This window comes from Strongylocentrotus purpuratus, unplaced genomic scaffold (assembly GCF_000002235.5).
Source record: "Strongylocentrotus purpuratus isolate Spur 01 unplaced genomic scaffold, Spur_5.0 spur5_scaffold_11, whole genome shotgun sequence".
NCBI classification, from domain to species: Eukaryota; Metazoa; Echinodermata; class Echinoidea; order Camarodonta; family Strongylocentrotidae; genus Strongylocentrotus; species Strongylocentrotus purpuratus.
Window position 1 is genome coordinate 16,546,985 of NW_022145596.1, and position 18,648 is coordinate 16,565,632.

An 18,648-nucleotide genomic window follows, 5' to 3' on the forward strand; every position below is an offset into this window, starting at 1 on the left:
GAGATTCTAAAAATATATATTGAGACGGATGTTAAGCTATTTTATAACCGGATTCTTGCAAATTCAATTTAGAACCATTTGCTTCTATATCCAGTGTCTTTGCCTTGGGCCTTTGCCTAAGTTCTACCACAGTTGTGTGGCTTGAGTAAATAGCATTCAACGTTCTGTTTTTCTCGCACCTGTTAATTTGGTAAAAAACAAAGCAAAATCAGGATCATTTATTCCAATTGTGGAATGTGGATCATTTCCGACTCCCGGCAAATTAAAATCGTTATGGTATCGTGTGTCCAAACCAGACAGCCGTTTCCTCTCTTCCACCCCCTCCCAACATCCCCCCACCTCCACAATCCAATATGATATATCGTGTTGCTCTACATCCCTCAGCAGATTTTAGTCATCACACCGTGGCTTTTGATTGTTTCTTTCTCGGAAAAATAAGGACAAGACTCGAACGAAACCCTTCCTTCTCGTCTACCAGCTGCGGGATTCCATTCTTGTGTTTCTTTTTTGGTGAAGATGCTGAATGCTCTAGGCATCTTATCACTTGTTGACTAATCCTCTTCTTTAACCCCTATTTTTTTGTCAGACCCAGATTCTCTTTGTTCGCAGTTGCGCTTTAAGACACCGAAGAACAGAATAAGTTAGGAGCAGAAGACGTCATTGTTCTTGTTTCTACTTAATCGCCCCGTTTCTATATTTTGCTTGTTGATCTATTGCCAGAAGGGCATATATTAATAGCACTTTCCATAGAGTTGAACCTGTCTGTCTGTGCATATGATTCATGAGTGTTTTGGTTAAGGGTTGGGTTTAAGCATGGTTTTCCTGGATATGTTATTTCTAAACTGAATCCTTACCTATTTCCTCTAAATTTTCAAAGAATACAAGAGTATCCCCATGGTACCCTGTGCTTTAGGCTATCCTGTCAGCAGTATTTCATGTTAGCATCTCTCTCCGCTCCCCCTGCCTTTTCCCTACACCATCTCCATCCTGATTCTAATCTTTAAAATAAATTGTGTTTTATGTTTGCATATTCACACATTTTTATAGGGATTATCCATTTAGAGAAAAAGAAATAGATTCTCGTTCACAAAAAAGATAAAAGGCACATATGGAAAATATAGAATCCAGATGTGTCTTGACCCAAAATTGATGTTAGATATAAACTATCTATTATGTCCATGTTGTAGCAGTTAGAATGATATGCATCTGGATAGGCATGTCTGAAGAAGCATGAGCACCAAATTGAAAAGCTAGTGTATAAAAAAATATCATGTTACATGTACTATTGCATGTCTTTATCTTGTACGATCATCGATGCAACAGCAAGCATTGGGACTTAGAGGGAATGTTGTATGAGCAGTTTTGTATCAATAAAGTAATTCCTCCTTTTCACGTAGACCAAGTAGATTTTTGCAAAGGGCTATTGATTCCTGACCTCCTTTCTTTACTTAAACAAGTTCCAACTTCTCCTTGGAAGGCATCAGTTCACGTCCCGCTGCACCCGATGATGACGACGACGGAGGGTGCATGCGTGATGTCCTCCACCGCGGCCCTTCTTGCACCCCGCACTTTCCGCGACGGAGCGCTAAATGTCAAGCAGGGTGATTCATCACCGGTGTGAATACCGTTTTTATGCGACATACACACACACGCAGACACACACATCATCGTATGCGTGCAGTCTAGCAGTGAGAGAGTGAGGGAGAGGGGAGAGTGTGAGATGAGGGAGGGAGAGATGAAGAGGGGAGAGAGGAGGAAGAGAGGGAGAGGGGAGAGTATGAGATGGAGAGAGAGGGAGATGAAGAGGGGAGAGAGGGAGGAAGAGAGGGGAGAGAGGGAGGAAGAGAGGGAGAGGGGAGAGTGTGAGATGAGGGAGGGAGAGATGAAGAGGGGAGAGAGGGAGGAAGAGAGGGGAGAGAGGGTAGGTGAGAAGAGAGAAAGGGGAGAGGGTGGGATTATAGAGCTGAAGAGAGAAAGAGGGGGATAGGGGAGGGACAAGTGAAAGATGGTGTGAGAGATAGAAAGAGAGAGATAGAGATAAGAGAGAGGGGAGAGAGAGAGTGGGGGAGAGAGAGAGATGGAGAGGGAGTGGGGTGTAGCTTGAGAGATGGAGAGGTAGGAGAGAGAAGAGACAGATAGTGAAGACAGACAGAGACAGAGAGTGGGAGGGGGAGGGAGATGAGGGAGAGGGATGAGGACCTACCAGTAATGGAAATATATCCAATCTTAATCTTGCTTGTACACCCTGCCCTTTCAAAGGGACGTCATGGGGCAATTTTGCTGCCACCTATCATGCAGCAAGCTGTTGCTCATCACTAGTGATGTTTATGTTTTGGGAGGAGGCAGCAAATTAGGTTGATATTTTTCTTCATCTTCCTGTTATTACTCCTCCTAGTGTTTGTCAATATTCTCTTTCTCTATCCCCTCTGTCTACACCATCTCCCTCTTCTCAGTTGTTATTCTCTTGTCCCTCTTCTGATGATATTCTTTTATCAAGGAAACATTTACCACTTTCTTTGTTCTGTTTTATTATGTCTTGTCTTTATTTGCGTTTTTTCGCATCATGATTACTCCATCCAAGTGCTATCCTTTCCCTTTCCTGCTTCCGTTTTCATCAGTACTCTTTTCTTGTTCTTAATCTCTAGATTATCATTCCCTCTTCTCTCTCTCTGTCTATCTCTGTCTGTCTCTGTCTCTCTCTCTGTCTGTCTCTGTCTGTTTGTCTCTCTCTCTCTCTCTCTCTGTCTCTCTATCTGTCTCTCTCTGTCTGTCTCTCTCTGTCTGTCTCTGTCTGTCTCTCTCTGTCTCTCTTTCTCTCTCTCTCTCTCTGACTCTGACTCTATTTTGCTCTCTCTTTTGCATCATCTGCTCTGTCACTCTATCTTATTCTGCATGCCTGCTTCTCTTACAACTCTCTTCTCTCATAAATCCACTTTTGTACTTTTAAAGAGGGAGCTTAAACATTACACTAAACCTCTTTTATGCTTCATTAACTTGTAAGGTGCTTTATTATGTGCGTATTAAGCACTTGAGAAGCCATATCCGGTCCTATTTCTGTAGCTAAATTGTAGTAGTGTAACACATTTAAGCTTCATTAAACATCCAAAAGCTTAAATAAACGTAAAATCTAAGGAACCAAACATAATCATCAATATTGGTCTATTTTAGTTTATATCAGCACATTTATGCTTCATGAAACAGTCAAAAGCTTAGATAAACGTAAAATTTAAGCAACCAAACATAATCATCAATATTGGTCTATTTTAGTTCATATCAAATCACAAAGTGCATGGTTGGTTAACCGAAACAAAGTTTTAAGTAGATGAATTAATGCATAATGGATCTTCTAGTTACCTTTGCATGCCTGGCAAAAGGGTGGATACATTAAGTTGTTTTTTTCTTCAAGTTTCTTAACTTGTATATCTTGTCTATTTGGAGCCAGGAGGTTGTTAACTCATATCTTAATACACACTGTTTATGTCCTTCTGGTTTCAAACAGACAATATTTGGCCTTAACTTTCATTCATGTCCTTCTGCTGGGCACAGACATACCTGTTTAGAGCCAAAAAGATGTTGGCTCTGTATTAAAGTACATGTATATGACTATGAAATGATAGAATAACTCAAGACTGGCTTAAGGTTTGATATTCATACTCAGTGTTATCAGTACAATCAGAAAGAATAAGTCAAGAGTCAAATATGTACCGGAAATGATATATTCTTTCATGGTTTTATATTCAAACTCGGTTTTTATCAGTACGATCAGGGGTAGATGTGGACTTACTATGCAGGGCTTGTGATTCTTCTCCAGGGGCTCGTTGGTATTCATGGCTGGGCCAGGCTGGTGTGTGAATAGCAATTTGTTTCGAGTGTCAGAAAATGTGTGAAAGAGTGAGGGGGTGTGATGATGTTGCTTTAGAGGTAGAAGGGTATTAGGATTATGGACATATAGTAGGTCCATGCTTATTCTATCTTTTTCCTTCTCTTTTTTCTTCTTCTCTTATCTCTCCCTTTTATTTCAGTCTCCTTTCTGTCTATCTCTTCCTCCTCCTGCCCCACCCTCTTTTTGCTCTCTCTCTCTCTCTCTCTCTCTCTCTTTTCACACTCTCTCTCTCTCTCTCTCTCTCTCTCTCTCCTCGTCCTCCTCTCTTTTCCCCTTCTCTTTCTCACACTCTCTTGCTTCTTCTCTTGAGAGTAAGTAAGATTTGTCCCCCCCCCCTATATCTGTTGCAGGGGGCAGGGAGGTTATATTATATGTTTGGGAAACAAGAAAAGAAGGAAGTTAGGGTCAGCATTTTGATACTTACAAATTGATTGTCTTAAATCTGAATGCATAGGTACTTGATAGTGGAAACATTTAGCGCCTCGCATTTCCGTGAATAAGACAACTAGCACACATACTTCCTTATTACCATGCAGTCAGTAGCGTGATGATTAGGGATATTCCATGACATTTGCCATATGATATTCTTCACCTACAGCAATAAGATTAGTATATATGAACATGCTAATGAGGGGCTTGTGGCAGGGGTAGATCAATGATGTTCACTCGCACGAGTCCTCAACTCGCCCTGTTAAACATCAATCACAGATTATTTTGTATTTATGAATTGAACACTTATAGCTGCCGTAGGCAGTTTAAGACAAGCTAATTATGTTTTATATCTGTAATGTAAAGCTAGACTTTTGTCTTGCAAATTTAAAAACGGATGTGATTTGTAAAGTTGGACCATTGGAATGCTGTGTCAAGTATTAAAACAACAAAGAAGAGAGTTACTCTGATTGAAAACTTTGTACATACAACCAAATTTGTGATAAAGTATTTATAAACTTGGGGGCACTACAAGAGCTGAAGACACATGCAAAATTTAAAGAGAGAGGAAGCTGCAATACAAGTTGCTGATGCTATTACCTGACTATGGATATTTGTATAGCAAACCCCCCCCCCCCCTCCCCCACGGGGTCACTGGTGTCTACAGTTTCAAGATGATCGGTCTTCTGTTGAAGATGTTTAGGCTGACAACAGGGAAAGCCGACACATGAAACTCCTCTCCAAATTTCCATTCCTTTTGCCTGCCTTGTCTGCTCCTGGTTTATGAATATTCTATGAGGTGGTGTATGTTCGTACGCGTGGTCCAAACAAAGGCTAGCTTCCTGCAGCCGTGGCTCATATTATGGTGAATTATTGAGTGAGGTTAGAGATTTATTGGCTTCGGAGCTCAGGTTATTGTTAGCCGGGGTTATGCGGTGAAAACAGGTGGATATACTTGTTACAATAAACTCATTTAAAGTACTTCCTCGAATTAGTAATTGCAAAAAGACAATAGTATAATGAAAAAATGAATAGTATTATAGGTATGGTTATCTTGTGAATCCCTCTCCCTCTTTTTCTCTCTATTATTATCTATCTATCTCACATTTGCTTTTTTTCTCTTTCTACCTCACTTTCTGTCTCATTCTATTTCTCCCTCTATCCAACTTATCCTATCTTTCTCTCTCTCTCTTTCCCCTTCATTTTCTCTCATTCTCTCCCTCATAAATTATGCAATTGCTTTTACATGTGTAATCATAACACATTATGCATTTTGAATTGTGTTATCATTATATGATATGTATGTATTTTAATTGTATAGTTAAGAAAAAAAAAGCTTCCACCAGTCAAATATCGCTATCAAGAATATAATACTCAATGATCAAATTTGACTTGTTGAGGGCTGCGATATACGTGGATAAGTATTCTACCATGATTTTCTCACTTTGAGTATAGTTAATTTGTTTCCATAGAGTTTAATTTGGAATAGCCAACCCTCTTCCCATTTTGCTGTAACACCTTGGCCTGTGCTATTCAATACCCACACCATTGCTTGTATTTCAAACACAATGATGAAAAGAAAACTTGGTCAAGGTTTGTTGAACAGGCTGCAGTCATGTTAGGTCTGTATTCATGTTAGGTCTGTCCTCATCAGCCCAAGTTGGCCAAACAAATAGCCTGCTATTTTGTGATCCTGGAAATTAGCCCATAGTAACAAATCACGTCTTCATCGGCGCAAAACTTGAGCTCAAGAAATTAGCTCAGTGTTCGTGCATGCATAGTGCAAGATGGACCCTTCGAGCTAACAATTAATGCACATACCGTAATCGAGAAATCTTCTTGAGTCTGCGAGCTAGTGAAGAAGGACCACAAATAGCAGGCTATTTTGCAAACTAGCCCAAGATGTCTTGGGAAGATTGCCCAAGCAAATAGCCTGCTATTTCGTGATCTGGCTAATTTCCCGGTTCAGAAATAGCGGGCTATTTGGCCAACTTGGGCTGATGAGGACAGGCCTGTTGTCTCTCTCTCTCTCTCTCTCTCTCTCTCTCTCTTTTTTTCTCTCTCCCACTGTTGAATTCCAGGGGTGTACCTTTCCACTCTGAATGAACATTTCCGGTATGCAAGCAGAAGACCTGGCTTGCATACCAGACAGACATTCATGTTGTTTGGTAGAGAACCTTACTGACAGATGCGATGTACGGAGAGTCGTGTGACCTTTACATGCAGTCAACGGCGAACGAACATTGTCATCCATCTCACAATGCAATGCCAATGGTGTGCTTGTTTTTCTATGGGTGATCATGTTGTTGGGGATATGTTTTGGTTTGATATTATCGTCTGTTTCAAGTCAGAACGGCGTTATACCTTAACACAGATTTAATGCCCTTTTGGCTCTGTGCAGATATTATCTGTAAATTTTGTTCGTTTGGTTTAGTTGTTATGAGCATATACCCTGAAAAATGCAATTACGTGTGTTTGACAATGTTATACATCAATTGGTTTGTTTTGTTGTAACCCCAATGGATGTGAGTAATCCGTACTAGTCCTCCAAATACTGAACATCATCCTTTAAGCTTCTGTGGATGTGACTTCACCATCTCATCACGAACATTTTTGCCTTTTGAAAAATGTATAGGAAAAAGATTGGTCTAATTACCAAAATATATGAGAAATGAGGGGAAGGTAATTAGCCTCATTTTGTATGTTCTCTTTAATGCATCTAATCAATTCATATTTCAGTCTCTCTCGGCTTGAGATTCCTCTAAGCCCACACTTTGGGGATCAGCCAGTGTCTCTAAAAACACCCTAATATACATTTTAATTAGGCCATCAATACAGGGGAAATAGTAGAGGTACTAAGATGTTATCCTGTGGGTCTCCCTCACTGAGTCTAGCCGTAATTGTGTCTCCAGGAAGTGGGTTTTCTCGCCTAAACAGTGTCAAGAAAATTATGGAATTTGGTGTGTCAAAGAAGATAATTTCATCGAAGGTCTACTTGTCTTGGCTGTTATGTGCTGCAGATTGCGATTTCTTTTTATTAACTCATGGGAATATTTCTTGCTCTATGAAGATGACCAATCTATAAAAGCTTTTTCAGATTACCGGTATGTATATTGCAGCACTCTATATTGCAAAGAATTGTTACATGCTTTGGTTTAACCTGGCATTACAATGTGCATTCAGATTTTCAGGATTTTCAGTATGCTGCAAAAAAAATGGAAGCGGTAGAAATATGCATGTCATATGCAATATAAATATAAGATACGGCTGTCATTATTGAAGCATTTTCAATGGAATGCTATCAACAAACATATCACCTATTAACAATTTATATCTCCTCTGATTAATTTTGTTATTGCACATTAGGTGGCTTATGATATGTTTCATTATCTTTTCACGGATTAGTCAGTTCCTCAACTTCCTGATGAAAGCAACCTCGAGGTCATGTCTGCGACGATAGCTACCTGTTGACATGTTTCTATCAAGGCTCGTTGTTTATAGCCATTGTAAACACGAGGGGTTTTGTCATGAGGATTTGGTAATTACAAATTACTTTTTTCCCAATGCCATTTTGTGATGATGTACCCTCATGAGTCACCCATTTATTTGGAATTGTTAATGAGGAAGAAAGGTGAGAAAAGTACAGGGAGCGCAGGATCAAGGCAGAGGGGAGCTTTAGGCATAAAGGGAGGTCGGCGGATGATTGTTTACTTGATGTCTGGTCTGTTGTCATGACGATACCGGAGATGATGCATTTACAGTAGAGATGGTGCACATGGTGTGTTGATATGGGTTCAGCATACAGAGAGTGCATCATGAGTCAACTGTTAATTATTCCTTAATCGCGTAGTCGTTTAGAAAGCGGGTTTGGTGTACAGTATAATATGCATAGACAGCAAGGCTAATTGATATAATAATTTATATTTTATAAGGAAGTAGGAACATACATTAGATTGTTTTTGTAATCCTGCATATTATTATATTAATAATCCGTTTTGGGCCAATCTAGCTCTTTACTTCTGTTGCTACCAATTTTTAAATGATATTTTCATTCTTTTATTTTAAAAAGGTAACTCCTTACATCTTGATCCAGAAATAGATCGATCATTGTGATCATTTTCTTCCAGGAATTTTACTTTTTCTGTTCTGCTCATTCTTCTCTTATTAAAAATCATAAACTGTGTTACCTCACGCTGCAATAAAAATGAAACTTGATACATCTACCAAGCTCTTAATAAGCAGCTTGAATGTTGATTTTAATAATGTCAAGTTTAGAGCTCACCCGAGGTGTATTTTGTCTGGAGATTTGGATGAGTCTGACCCAAATTCATTTGGCCCTGCGGTGGATTTCTTCCTCATCCTCCCAACCTCCGGCCACATTGGTAGAAGGAGATGGAGAGTTTGCATCGTGTAAGCTGAGAGATATGTACCCCGGAAAAATCTCAAACTTCCCCCTGGCTTCTTCCAAACTTGATTTCAATTAAAAAACTCTGCCATAGACTTTCAGCCCTGTTTAAAGAGCGGAACGGTGTGTCTGGAAATATGGAAAGCCGTCATCTGAGGACTCGATGCTTGTAATGTATACCCTGGCAAGATCAGATGATACACATATTTGTTGACCCACATATATTATTTCATGGACATCTCCAATTCGCTAGGGTTTGATCACACTGGCAACTTTTCTACCCTTGCGTACATTCGCTAACCTGCATATTGCGTCTGGCTGCTGGTAATGTGAACATTTCACTTGTAAATTACAGCTTGAAATGTACCCAGGGGTATGTATTATAATGAAGCTATGCAGAAATCGACTCATGGATTACAACATTCAATAATAGGCGGTGTCACACAGAGGCCAAAAATCTGGATTTTAGTTATCCTCTTAATGGCTGTCTGTCATCAATTATTCTGTTAAAAATCCTCTAACGAAGCAAGAAAAATTGTCCCCTGAAAGGATTTTTTAAGGGATTTTTCAAGGGATTTTTCTGTGTGACACCGCCTAATATGTACTGCTTTTCACACTCTTGCAAATTTTAAAATTGAAGAAACTGTCTTTTTGGAGCCGCGAGTGCATTAATTCTAAGTTAGAGTATGTGAGTTAATTCCCTCGCGTCTCTAATTTTTACCAGCAGCATGTGGCGTGATTGATATCGTGGATAGTCAATGATAATCCGTGCATAAATTAGTCCTAATGAGTTGTTTGTCTGCATTTTTACCCTAATTTATAAGCCAATATTCATAGAATTTTCTAGGCTAATTCTACCCATCATACACCGAATGACACTAAAGCAATGAATCATCATTTTAAAGGATCGAGGAATAACTCCTTTTTTGTAATGGTAGATTGTTCACTTTTATTATGCTGGATACAATCTTTGCAATGACGGACCCACCAATGTAAAGAGTGAGAGATATACATTTTGAAATGATATATCATTCCTCTTTCCTTGTAAATGTCAACATAAGGTTTTAGAGTACATGACTGTTGTGAGTAATGGATTAGTATTGCTTTAAGTTATTCAGCTAATCTGCCCTGAATCAAAGCAGAATTCCGCCTTTTGAAGTGACCTGGGAAAAATGATTAGAGTGGCTGTAGATTTATAGCACTGATTACTACATTTTTTAGAACAATGATGAATAATTATCAGGGGCTTGAAAGGGATGAGAATTAGCTTTAGGCGGTAAAATTCAACAACCAATTTCTGGGTTATGCTTAAGTTAGAATGCTTATAAAAAAAACACTGTTTGTGAAAGGAAAATGATGTGAGGATAAAAAGAATGATCAATGTCTTTTATTTCTTCTGATGTGCGATAGACTCGTGTCTGTCGCTGTTAAGCAAAAAGTAGAAGGCATATGCCCCCTTGAAACATTACTTGTCAGTGTGCGGTAGATCCTAACAGCTTCCAAGTACGTGCAGACAGAATGCATTATGGGAGGTAGAAAAGTAGAGGTGAGTGTCTGGGACGTGGGCTGTGGATAAAATTCACGAGCTTCCTCGTTGAGACACAGGTAGCACCTAACATAATTGACAGAGATTGGGTGGATAATGATGTCTGCTGCCCTCTCACAGACAATTCTAGATAGTATTTCCTCAAAGGTTTGTGTGGGTTCAGAGTTGTTTGCTGGAAAAAGAGAGTGTTCTGTTCTTTTTATCCACCTGTATTTTTTTCCTCGTTACGTTTATTTCTTTTCAATCACTTCATTTGTGCTCGATGTCTGACATTATACTTCCGAAAGGCAGCTTCTTTGTCTGCATAAGCAATGTTGATTCTGCATGGGATTGTTAGGTGGTCTGAGACTGTGTTACAACCATGCAAATAGTATTGTTTCATTTAATTATCTTCTATTGATTTCTTATTCATGAAGTGAAATGCTACTTTAGATGCAACTGCAGCTCTTTATTTTCTACATTTTATTGCCATCGACCACATTTATATTTAAAGATGTCTGTTTGATGTTTACAGTGAAATGCAAATTTTGGTAGGGAATTTGTTAACAAAAGCTATTCTCTTTATACCCTGTGTAGTCACAGCACTTTTTTATAGGGATAATTTCACATAATTAGATTTCTCAAGTGAAACAGATATTAGACAGGGTTTTTTGAACTTCAGATCTTTTTGTATATTCTTATTCTTCTTCTTCTTCAAGATAATCTGCCTCCTTCAATGCTGACGATTCTTGCAGATGCCGTATATACTCGGCCTGATTGGGGCGTGTGCAGTTGTGACATAGCTTAATCAAAATCCATGGTTCTACCAAGTTTTAATTACTTATAATCCTTACCAGTAAAGTATATTTAACAATTTTTTTATTTTGTTCTTCTTTTTCTTCATTTCTCCAGGAACCAAAGCACAGTCGCTCGTCATCCCCAACGGATGGGACCACGGAGCAGGAACAGGACCCGAATCTCAAGGAGTTCCAGAAGTCCACACTGCGCTATGCAAACCTCAAACTGGGACCAAGCACATCCAAACAGGACCAGGAACCAAAGCTCCTGTCAGAACAGAATGTAAGATATCAAATAGAACATGTACCCTAGACTGAAGTTTCATTCCAACTCCTGTCCATCTGTCCATGGAACTCTCTCCCTGCCCATGTTGTAGGAAACATTTCAGACAATGAACTTCAAACTTTTAAAATGTAGAATACATCTAAACCTCCTTGATGTGATGTAATTTTGTTTTTGCTCACATTTAATGATGGTATTAGTTTGTTCCTTTGTAATGCCCATTTTGTAATCATTTTAGTCATTCTGAGATGCAGTGAATAACTAGAGAGTTAGAGTCTTTTGTAAGCTGTTTGATGATGCTATTGTTCACGTTTGCAACTTTAATATATTAATCTTTTTTAAAGCATATAGGACGACATTGAAAGAAATGTATAATACTCAGGAATTTCAGTTGAAAACAAAAGCTCATTCACATATTTATTCTGCAACAGTTTTTGTTTGTGTATGCACTAAAGTAATGGCGAGTAGGGATGATAAAAAGTACCTGCACGCAACAAAGGCCCAACACGTACTCTGTTATCTGTATTATAAGATACTAAAAAATCAAGTACTGTATGCTTTAAAAAAATCCAAGCAGCAAACCGCCATGGTTTACCCTGGCTTGTGTGAATAGACCTAAAGATAAAGAATTCGAAAACAGAATGCTATACATATCTTATGGTTTTGCCAAAACCGGTGCCAGCATATTTTTGATAAGGCAGATGTCTCTACGTATTAGCTTTCCTTCTGATTTTTCTTTGATTGGTCTTGTCATGTTCTTTGAAGGGGAAGATAAGGTGCCTTGAATTAAAAAGAGATAAAGTTAGTTCTTACAACTTGTATATTTATTAGGAAAAAGTGGGATGCATGGTTATTTTATCAGTATCTTTTCAACAATTCTCTTGGGTGTTTTATATTTCTCTGATCAGTATTGTGATGTTCTTAGAATTTGAGACAATTTTTTTTATAGTTTTGAAGTGAACTTGACATGAAAAATGGATGAATTTGAAATATTGAGTATGAAAATCTTGGAAACGTGATAATTTGATCTGCATCTTTGTAACAATTGTCGTGCACATTCAGCACTTTAAGAGCATTCACCGGGAATTTGAACCCCAGTTGTGGTCTGTGTATACCAATCTAGTAGTTTCACTTTCCATTTTCATGTCATTGGAGATCTTAGATGTATCGTGTTCATTGTACATGACCTTTACATTCGTTTTAATCTAGTAATTTCAATGTGGTATGGACCATTCTTTCAAGGACATTGCATCTAGGTCTGTCTCCTCAGCTCTCTCTCTCTCTCTCTTTCTCTCTTTCTTGCTCTCTCTCTTTCACTCTCTGTCTCTCTGTAAATCTGTATCTCCCTCTTTTCATTCTCTCTTTCTTCCTTTCTCACACTTTCTTTCTTTCTCACACTTTCTTTTGCTCTCTCTTTTTCTCTGTCTCCTTTCTTTGTCAATCCTCCACCCTCTTTCTCTCTCTCTCTCTCTCTCTCTCTCTCTCTCTCTCCTTCTCTCTCTCTCTCTCTCTCTCTCTCCTTCTCTCTCTCTCTCTCTCTCTCTCTCTCTTCTCTCTCTTTTCTCTCTTTCCCTCCGGTTGTCCAAGTCTCTCTACCAGTTTGTTTCTGTATCCTCCCTATTTTTATCCTCTCTCTTCTTTATGTTCTCTCAATTACTATCTTTGTCTATATCTCTTTCCTTTCTTGATCCATCAACATCTATCTATTCTGCTAGCTATCTAGAACTCTTTTATTAATGCTCACCTACCCGACACCAATTCTCACTTCCCTTTTGATTCAGTGTTGCATTTTATCAGTTGCACCTTTGTGCCATGCAACCATCGATGCAAGATCTGCAAAGTACACCATGTGACATCCATAGCCCTTGCAAACCAACCAACCTTCTACCAACCAAATTGATACCATCTATTGATTGTCTCTTCCATTTTGCTCCCTCTCTCCCTCTCCGTCTCCTTCTCTCCCTCTCTCATCCTACCTGACAGGTCCGGGGTATCCGGTTCCACGTGCGCTCCCTGGGGTGGGTGGAGATGGAGGACGCGGACCTGTCACCGGGCAAGAGCAGCCTGGCCGTCAATAACTGCATACGGCAGCTATCCTACCGCAAGAACGACATCCGCGACACCGCCGGAATCTGGGGAGAGGTAAGAATGTTTAAATTCTACCAAATGTATCTTTTGATGTATATTTTTCTGATGCTTTTGTCGACTGAGACACCTGCTTATTTAATAATATTAAATAATATATGTAATAGAGATTATATATCTCTCTTTAGTATGTTGAATAAATTTAGTTATCTGATTGGTCGAAATGGCAATCCTGCTATGTAACGTCCCCTTGAGCCTATAAAAACAACTATGCCTCTCATAGCAGTCAATATATCTATACCAGCACAGGGTTAGCAATGAAATGTATCAAAAGAATGAGAAAAGGCAGACTAAGAATAGTGATCATATGAGAGGGAGCTATTAAGAGAATGGGATAAACAAAAAAAAGCCTCAAGTCAAGACAAAGAATGAGAATTCCAAAGAAAACTGATAATATGGTAGGAGATCAATTTAAAGTAAGAAAGAAACAAACAAGTGATTTCTACAGTTGCATGATAACAAAGTTTACAAGACCAAAGATGCGTTTAGCTATTGGGAGCTTCCAATCATCTTTTGAGAGGAATTGAAATAAGAAATTTATCCCCATAATCACTTTTCACTTAAAGATAAACTCCAGTACTGGTAAAAAAAAAAAATTAATTCTCACAGAATCAAACGAAACTTACACTGAATGTTCAAGATTACAAATAAATGACATGTGCCAAACAATTTTAGAAGAAAATGTATACTGGCTGAGTAATGAGCATAGAAAGACAAGGAAACCAAGGTAGTACCATCCCCGACACCATGTGTGTTGTCCCATATATAGCTTTCTATGTGAGTGTTTGTTACTTTACCAAGACTCGGTCAAATTTATTATGATTTTGATGACTCCAGAACCTTGCAGTGCACACCAATACTTACATGCTACATGATAAACTGTTTCTGATCCTTTCACACCTTTTCTTTCACAATGCAATCGCATTACCAGTACTAAAGTTTAGCTTTAAAGATCCCCAAAGAGCTCCTGATCGACAACCTTTGGACAAAAACTAGATTTTACACTGATTTTTATTATGAAGGGTCATGATCTAACTGTTACTCTACTGTGCAAACAACCTGTATCCCCCACCCCCCCCCCCCCCCCCCACTTTTACGAGACTGCCTTAGTAAAGGACTAGTGAGCAGTGATTGCACATGGCAGACATCCTTGTAGAAGGTGATGGGAAGGGGGTGACCTATAGCCTTGAGAAGGAGGTATCACTGGACGGATTTGATTAAGTTTGATCTGAATTACTTGAAAATGAGGCCAGAATGCGAAGACTGCCGTAAAAAAACGTTTACTTTGAAGTCGATAACTGTTTGCATGCCTGAAATGTTCACAGATTTTGCGAGTGGTAGGATAATGCAAAAGTTTTATGCTATGAAATAATAGATTTGGCCCCAACATAACACTGAATTTCTGTAGGCTGCAAAGATGTCTGTTTGTAGAGTAGTCTTTAAAGGCTCATTTGAACATTGTTCTTTTTTATAGAGAAGAGGAGGTTAGGACTCCATGAAAGCATAAAGCAAGAATTAAAAACATAAGAAAATGAAAATGAAAACGAAGAATGGTGTTTAAGAATATTGAAAGAGATAGAATTCAAAAGGTGGTAGGGGGAAGGGGGGAAGGGGGGAAGGGGGGGGGGGTGAGAGGCACAGAGGCAGTGAAGAGATTGGTGTAATCACAATGATTTCTTCACAAATCTCCAGGGAATTTGTGAAGCACAAGACAAGACATAATTGTGAAGAAATATGAACAGGAAATTCTGAAAGCAAAATAAAAGAACTGGATTGGTGTAATCACAAAGATTTCCTCACAAATCTCCAGGGATTAGGAAAGCACAAAAACAAGATGGGAATGTGGAAGAAATATAAATAGGACATTCTGAAAACAAAATAAAAGAACTTGAATAGAGACTGAAGAGGAAGAGGTGTTGGGGAAGGGGGTTGCTAGAGACACATGAACCTAAGATTTATGAGTTCTAATCAACAAGTTCACATCAGGGTTAGATTTCAATCCATCAAACACACATCAATCACAAAGGTGGCATCATGCATACTTGTAAAGATCTGTTGATAGATGACTTTTTATTTTTAATTCTTATTCATATATTTATGTTTTTAAATTCATTGATTCTGTCATCCTTTCACTCAATCATTCATTTATTCAGTCAGTCATTCATGCGGTTAGTTATTTGGGTTGTCACTCAGTTGTGAATACGTCAGTGCATTCACCTAATCCATCAAGAGATTTGTCATCAATCATTTCCGCATTCATGTTATCCACTTAGTTATCCATCCATCCGTCCATCCATCCATCCATTCATTCATTCATTCATTCATTCAGCCACTCATTCAATCACGGTTTATTGCATCAGTACATCCCATCTATCCATCCCATGTCTACCTTCTTGTTTCCCTAGAGTTAGGATGCTTGAGAGATTCAATCATTGATTGTAAGTTTGTTCATTCAATCATTCATCCTCTTCACTTGATCCTTCCATCACTCCATCCATCCTTCTATCCTTCCATCCTTCTATCATTCCATCATTCCTTCCTTTGATCCTTCCATCATGACCTTATCTACCTTGTTATAATCTGATAGGGCAAGGATATGGTGCTAGAGGGATTTCATTCATATGTTCATTCAATCATTTGTTCACTCCATTCGATCCTTCCATCACTCCATCATTGCCATATCTACCTTGCCATATCTACCTTGTTATAATCTGCAAGGGTAAGAATATAATGCTTGAGGGATTTATTCATTCATCTCTTCATTCAATCATTTGTCACTCCATTCGATCCTTCCTTCATTACCTTATATATTAATCTTGTTATAATCTGCTGGGGTAGGGATACAGTGCTAGAGGGATTTATTCATTCATCTCTTCATTCCATCATTAATATTCCCATAATACATGCAAGTTACTTCTTCCTCCACTTCAAGATAGGATGGATGTATTTATTCATTCGTTCACTTGGTCATTTATTTACTATCATTCCATCATTGCTCATCTCACACAAACTTGTTTTTATCTTACCAAAGATTAATCAGATGTACCTTGTGTTAGAGGATGCGTACATGAAGCTTTCAGACCCTAACAACTCTGCCAGGATCATCCTGTTTTTTGTATTGTTATTCGTTCCTTCATTCTCTCTTTTATTTCTTCATTCTATCTTTTATTCCTTCATTCTATAATTTCTAATTCCTTTCCTATCTTATTTATCTCCCCCCCCCCCCCACCAGGGTAAAGACATGTACATGATGTTAGAGGATGAGTACCTGAAGCTCACGGACCCCAACAACTCCACCATCATCTTTTCTTTTACATTGCCATTCATTCCTTCACTCACTCTTTTATTCCTTCATTCCATCATTTCTAATTCCATCCCCTATCTTATTTATCTTCTCCCCTAGGGTAAAGACATGTACATGGTGTTAGAGGATGAGTACCTGAAGCTCACGGATCCCAACGACTCGACCGTCCTCAACTCGCAGCACGTATGCAGCATCAGGGTCTGGGGTGTCGGACGTGATAACGGAAGGTGAGAAAAGTTTATTTGACATTTCATCGTTTCCCACCTAACCCTCCCCCAATCTTCCTCATTTAAAAGATTCAGATGCGAATGTGCCTGTGCACTACGGAGGAATTGACATTTCTTTGTATTTCGCCGCTGTTGTTGCTTTGAAAAGTTTGAATGCCAGGTTTTATTGGACAGCTTTGTTGGGAATCTTCTAGACGTTGCATCATTTTATTAAACTTATACTGTACTCCTAACCATCGGTCCTTTCTCAAACCCTTGACATCCCTCCTTGTATGATGTCTGTTTCTAAGGTGAATTGTCGTTTGGTCTACAATCAGTTTGTCTACTACCCAATTGGTCTATTCCCATATTGCCTACACCCAGCCCGTCTACTATCCACATGATCTAATAATCTTTTGTCTTCTTATCATTTGGTCTAATGACCAGTCAGGCTAATATGCATTTGGTCTAATCCAATTAGTCTAGTAGCGATTTGGTCTATGGTTAATTTATTTAGTCTAATTCCCAGTTTTTCTAATGCAAATTTCATCTAATATTCACCAAAGTCATGATTAAATGATTATTAGACCATATGAGTAGTAGATGGTCTGAGTGTAGACCATATGGGAATAAACCGTTTCTGAGAGTGGCATTAGCTCTATTTGAAAGTGTGTGAGTTAATGCCCTTCTAGCTTTAAGCAGATGAAAAGGAACTTGATTCACAGTTTGGCAATGTTCCTCCTCTTTTTTACTCCACGGGGAGTGTCAAGTCGTATCATTTTTCAGATTCCTCTTCTGCTCCTTGGTAATCATGATACCATTTGCAGTAGGAGAGAAGGAAAAAAAAAGCATGAAAGGTTGTTTCCCTCTTGCAGAAGGGACAAACAAAAAAGGAAAAGGAACAAAATCTGTGTATGTGTGTGGGTGCATGTCAAATATAATCATGAGATATTGATAAATGCTGTGAGAGGGTTCTTGCCAATCGTATAATCAGACTTATTAATCTTGCCTTTACTGGTTAGTGATCAAGTAGAGAGCCATTTGTGTGTTTATCTGATTGCAAATTTCATTATAATTTTCATTATCATGCAGCTTTCAACATCTGACATGGACCCTCCCCCATAGAAGGCATATAGTCCCATTTGCTTCATTTATGTATATTTGTCTATTGGTACAAAGCATATGTTGCACAATATGTCATTATTCATAAATTCCACTTGTATTTATTCAATTAGAAAGAGCAGAGAGTTGCTTTACACCTAAAATTCTAAGTGTCACTGCTACTTTCTATAGATTTCCATGCTACATGCTATTTTTTATAGTGCAAAATTATCAAAAACTTATTTTACCTCACACCCACCTTGTTTTCCCTGTGAAATTCAGTTTGCTTATGATATGCTTTATTGATGGGATAGAACATCTGTAAATGGGTATCAAAGTATGCTTTTCTTTCTTGAAGACTGTTAAAGATTCTATTCGATGGCAGTAGGTCTGTGTCTAACAAAAAGTATAGGCAGGAAGATGAAAAAAACCAGTGGAGAAATGAGACCAATCGCGATTGTCTGCAGATGCATTGTGGGTAGTGAGGAAAGCCATAAGTAGATGGAGCCAATTCCATCTATTTATAATAAGCCCCAGACGGTGTGATATTTGAATGCGTAACGATTGACC

General features: G+C 38.6%; 1 protein-coding gene across 5 annotated transcripts in view; it reads left to right on the forward strand.

Annotated features, from left to right (window-relative positions):
• LOC582967 overlaps nucleotides 1-18,648 on the forward strand; it is a 72,205-nt gene that overhangs the window by 14,696 nt on the left and 38,861 nt on the right. For all 5 annotated transcript variants that reach the window (XM_030980817.1, XM_030980820.1, XM_030980821.1 and 2 more), the window contains exons 2-4: nucleotides 11,155-11,322; nucleotides 13,306-13,464; nucleotides 16,871-16,998. In XM_030980817.1, the coding sequence (XP_030836677.1) occupies nucleotides 11,155-11,322; nucleotides 13,306-13,464; nucleotides 16,871-16,998 (455 nt within the window). The remainder of the gene's footprint in view (nucleotides 1-11,154; nucleotides 11,323-13,305; nucleotides 13,465-16,870; nucleotides 16,999-18,648) is intronic.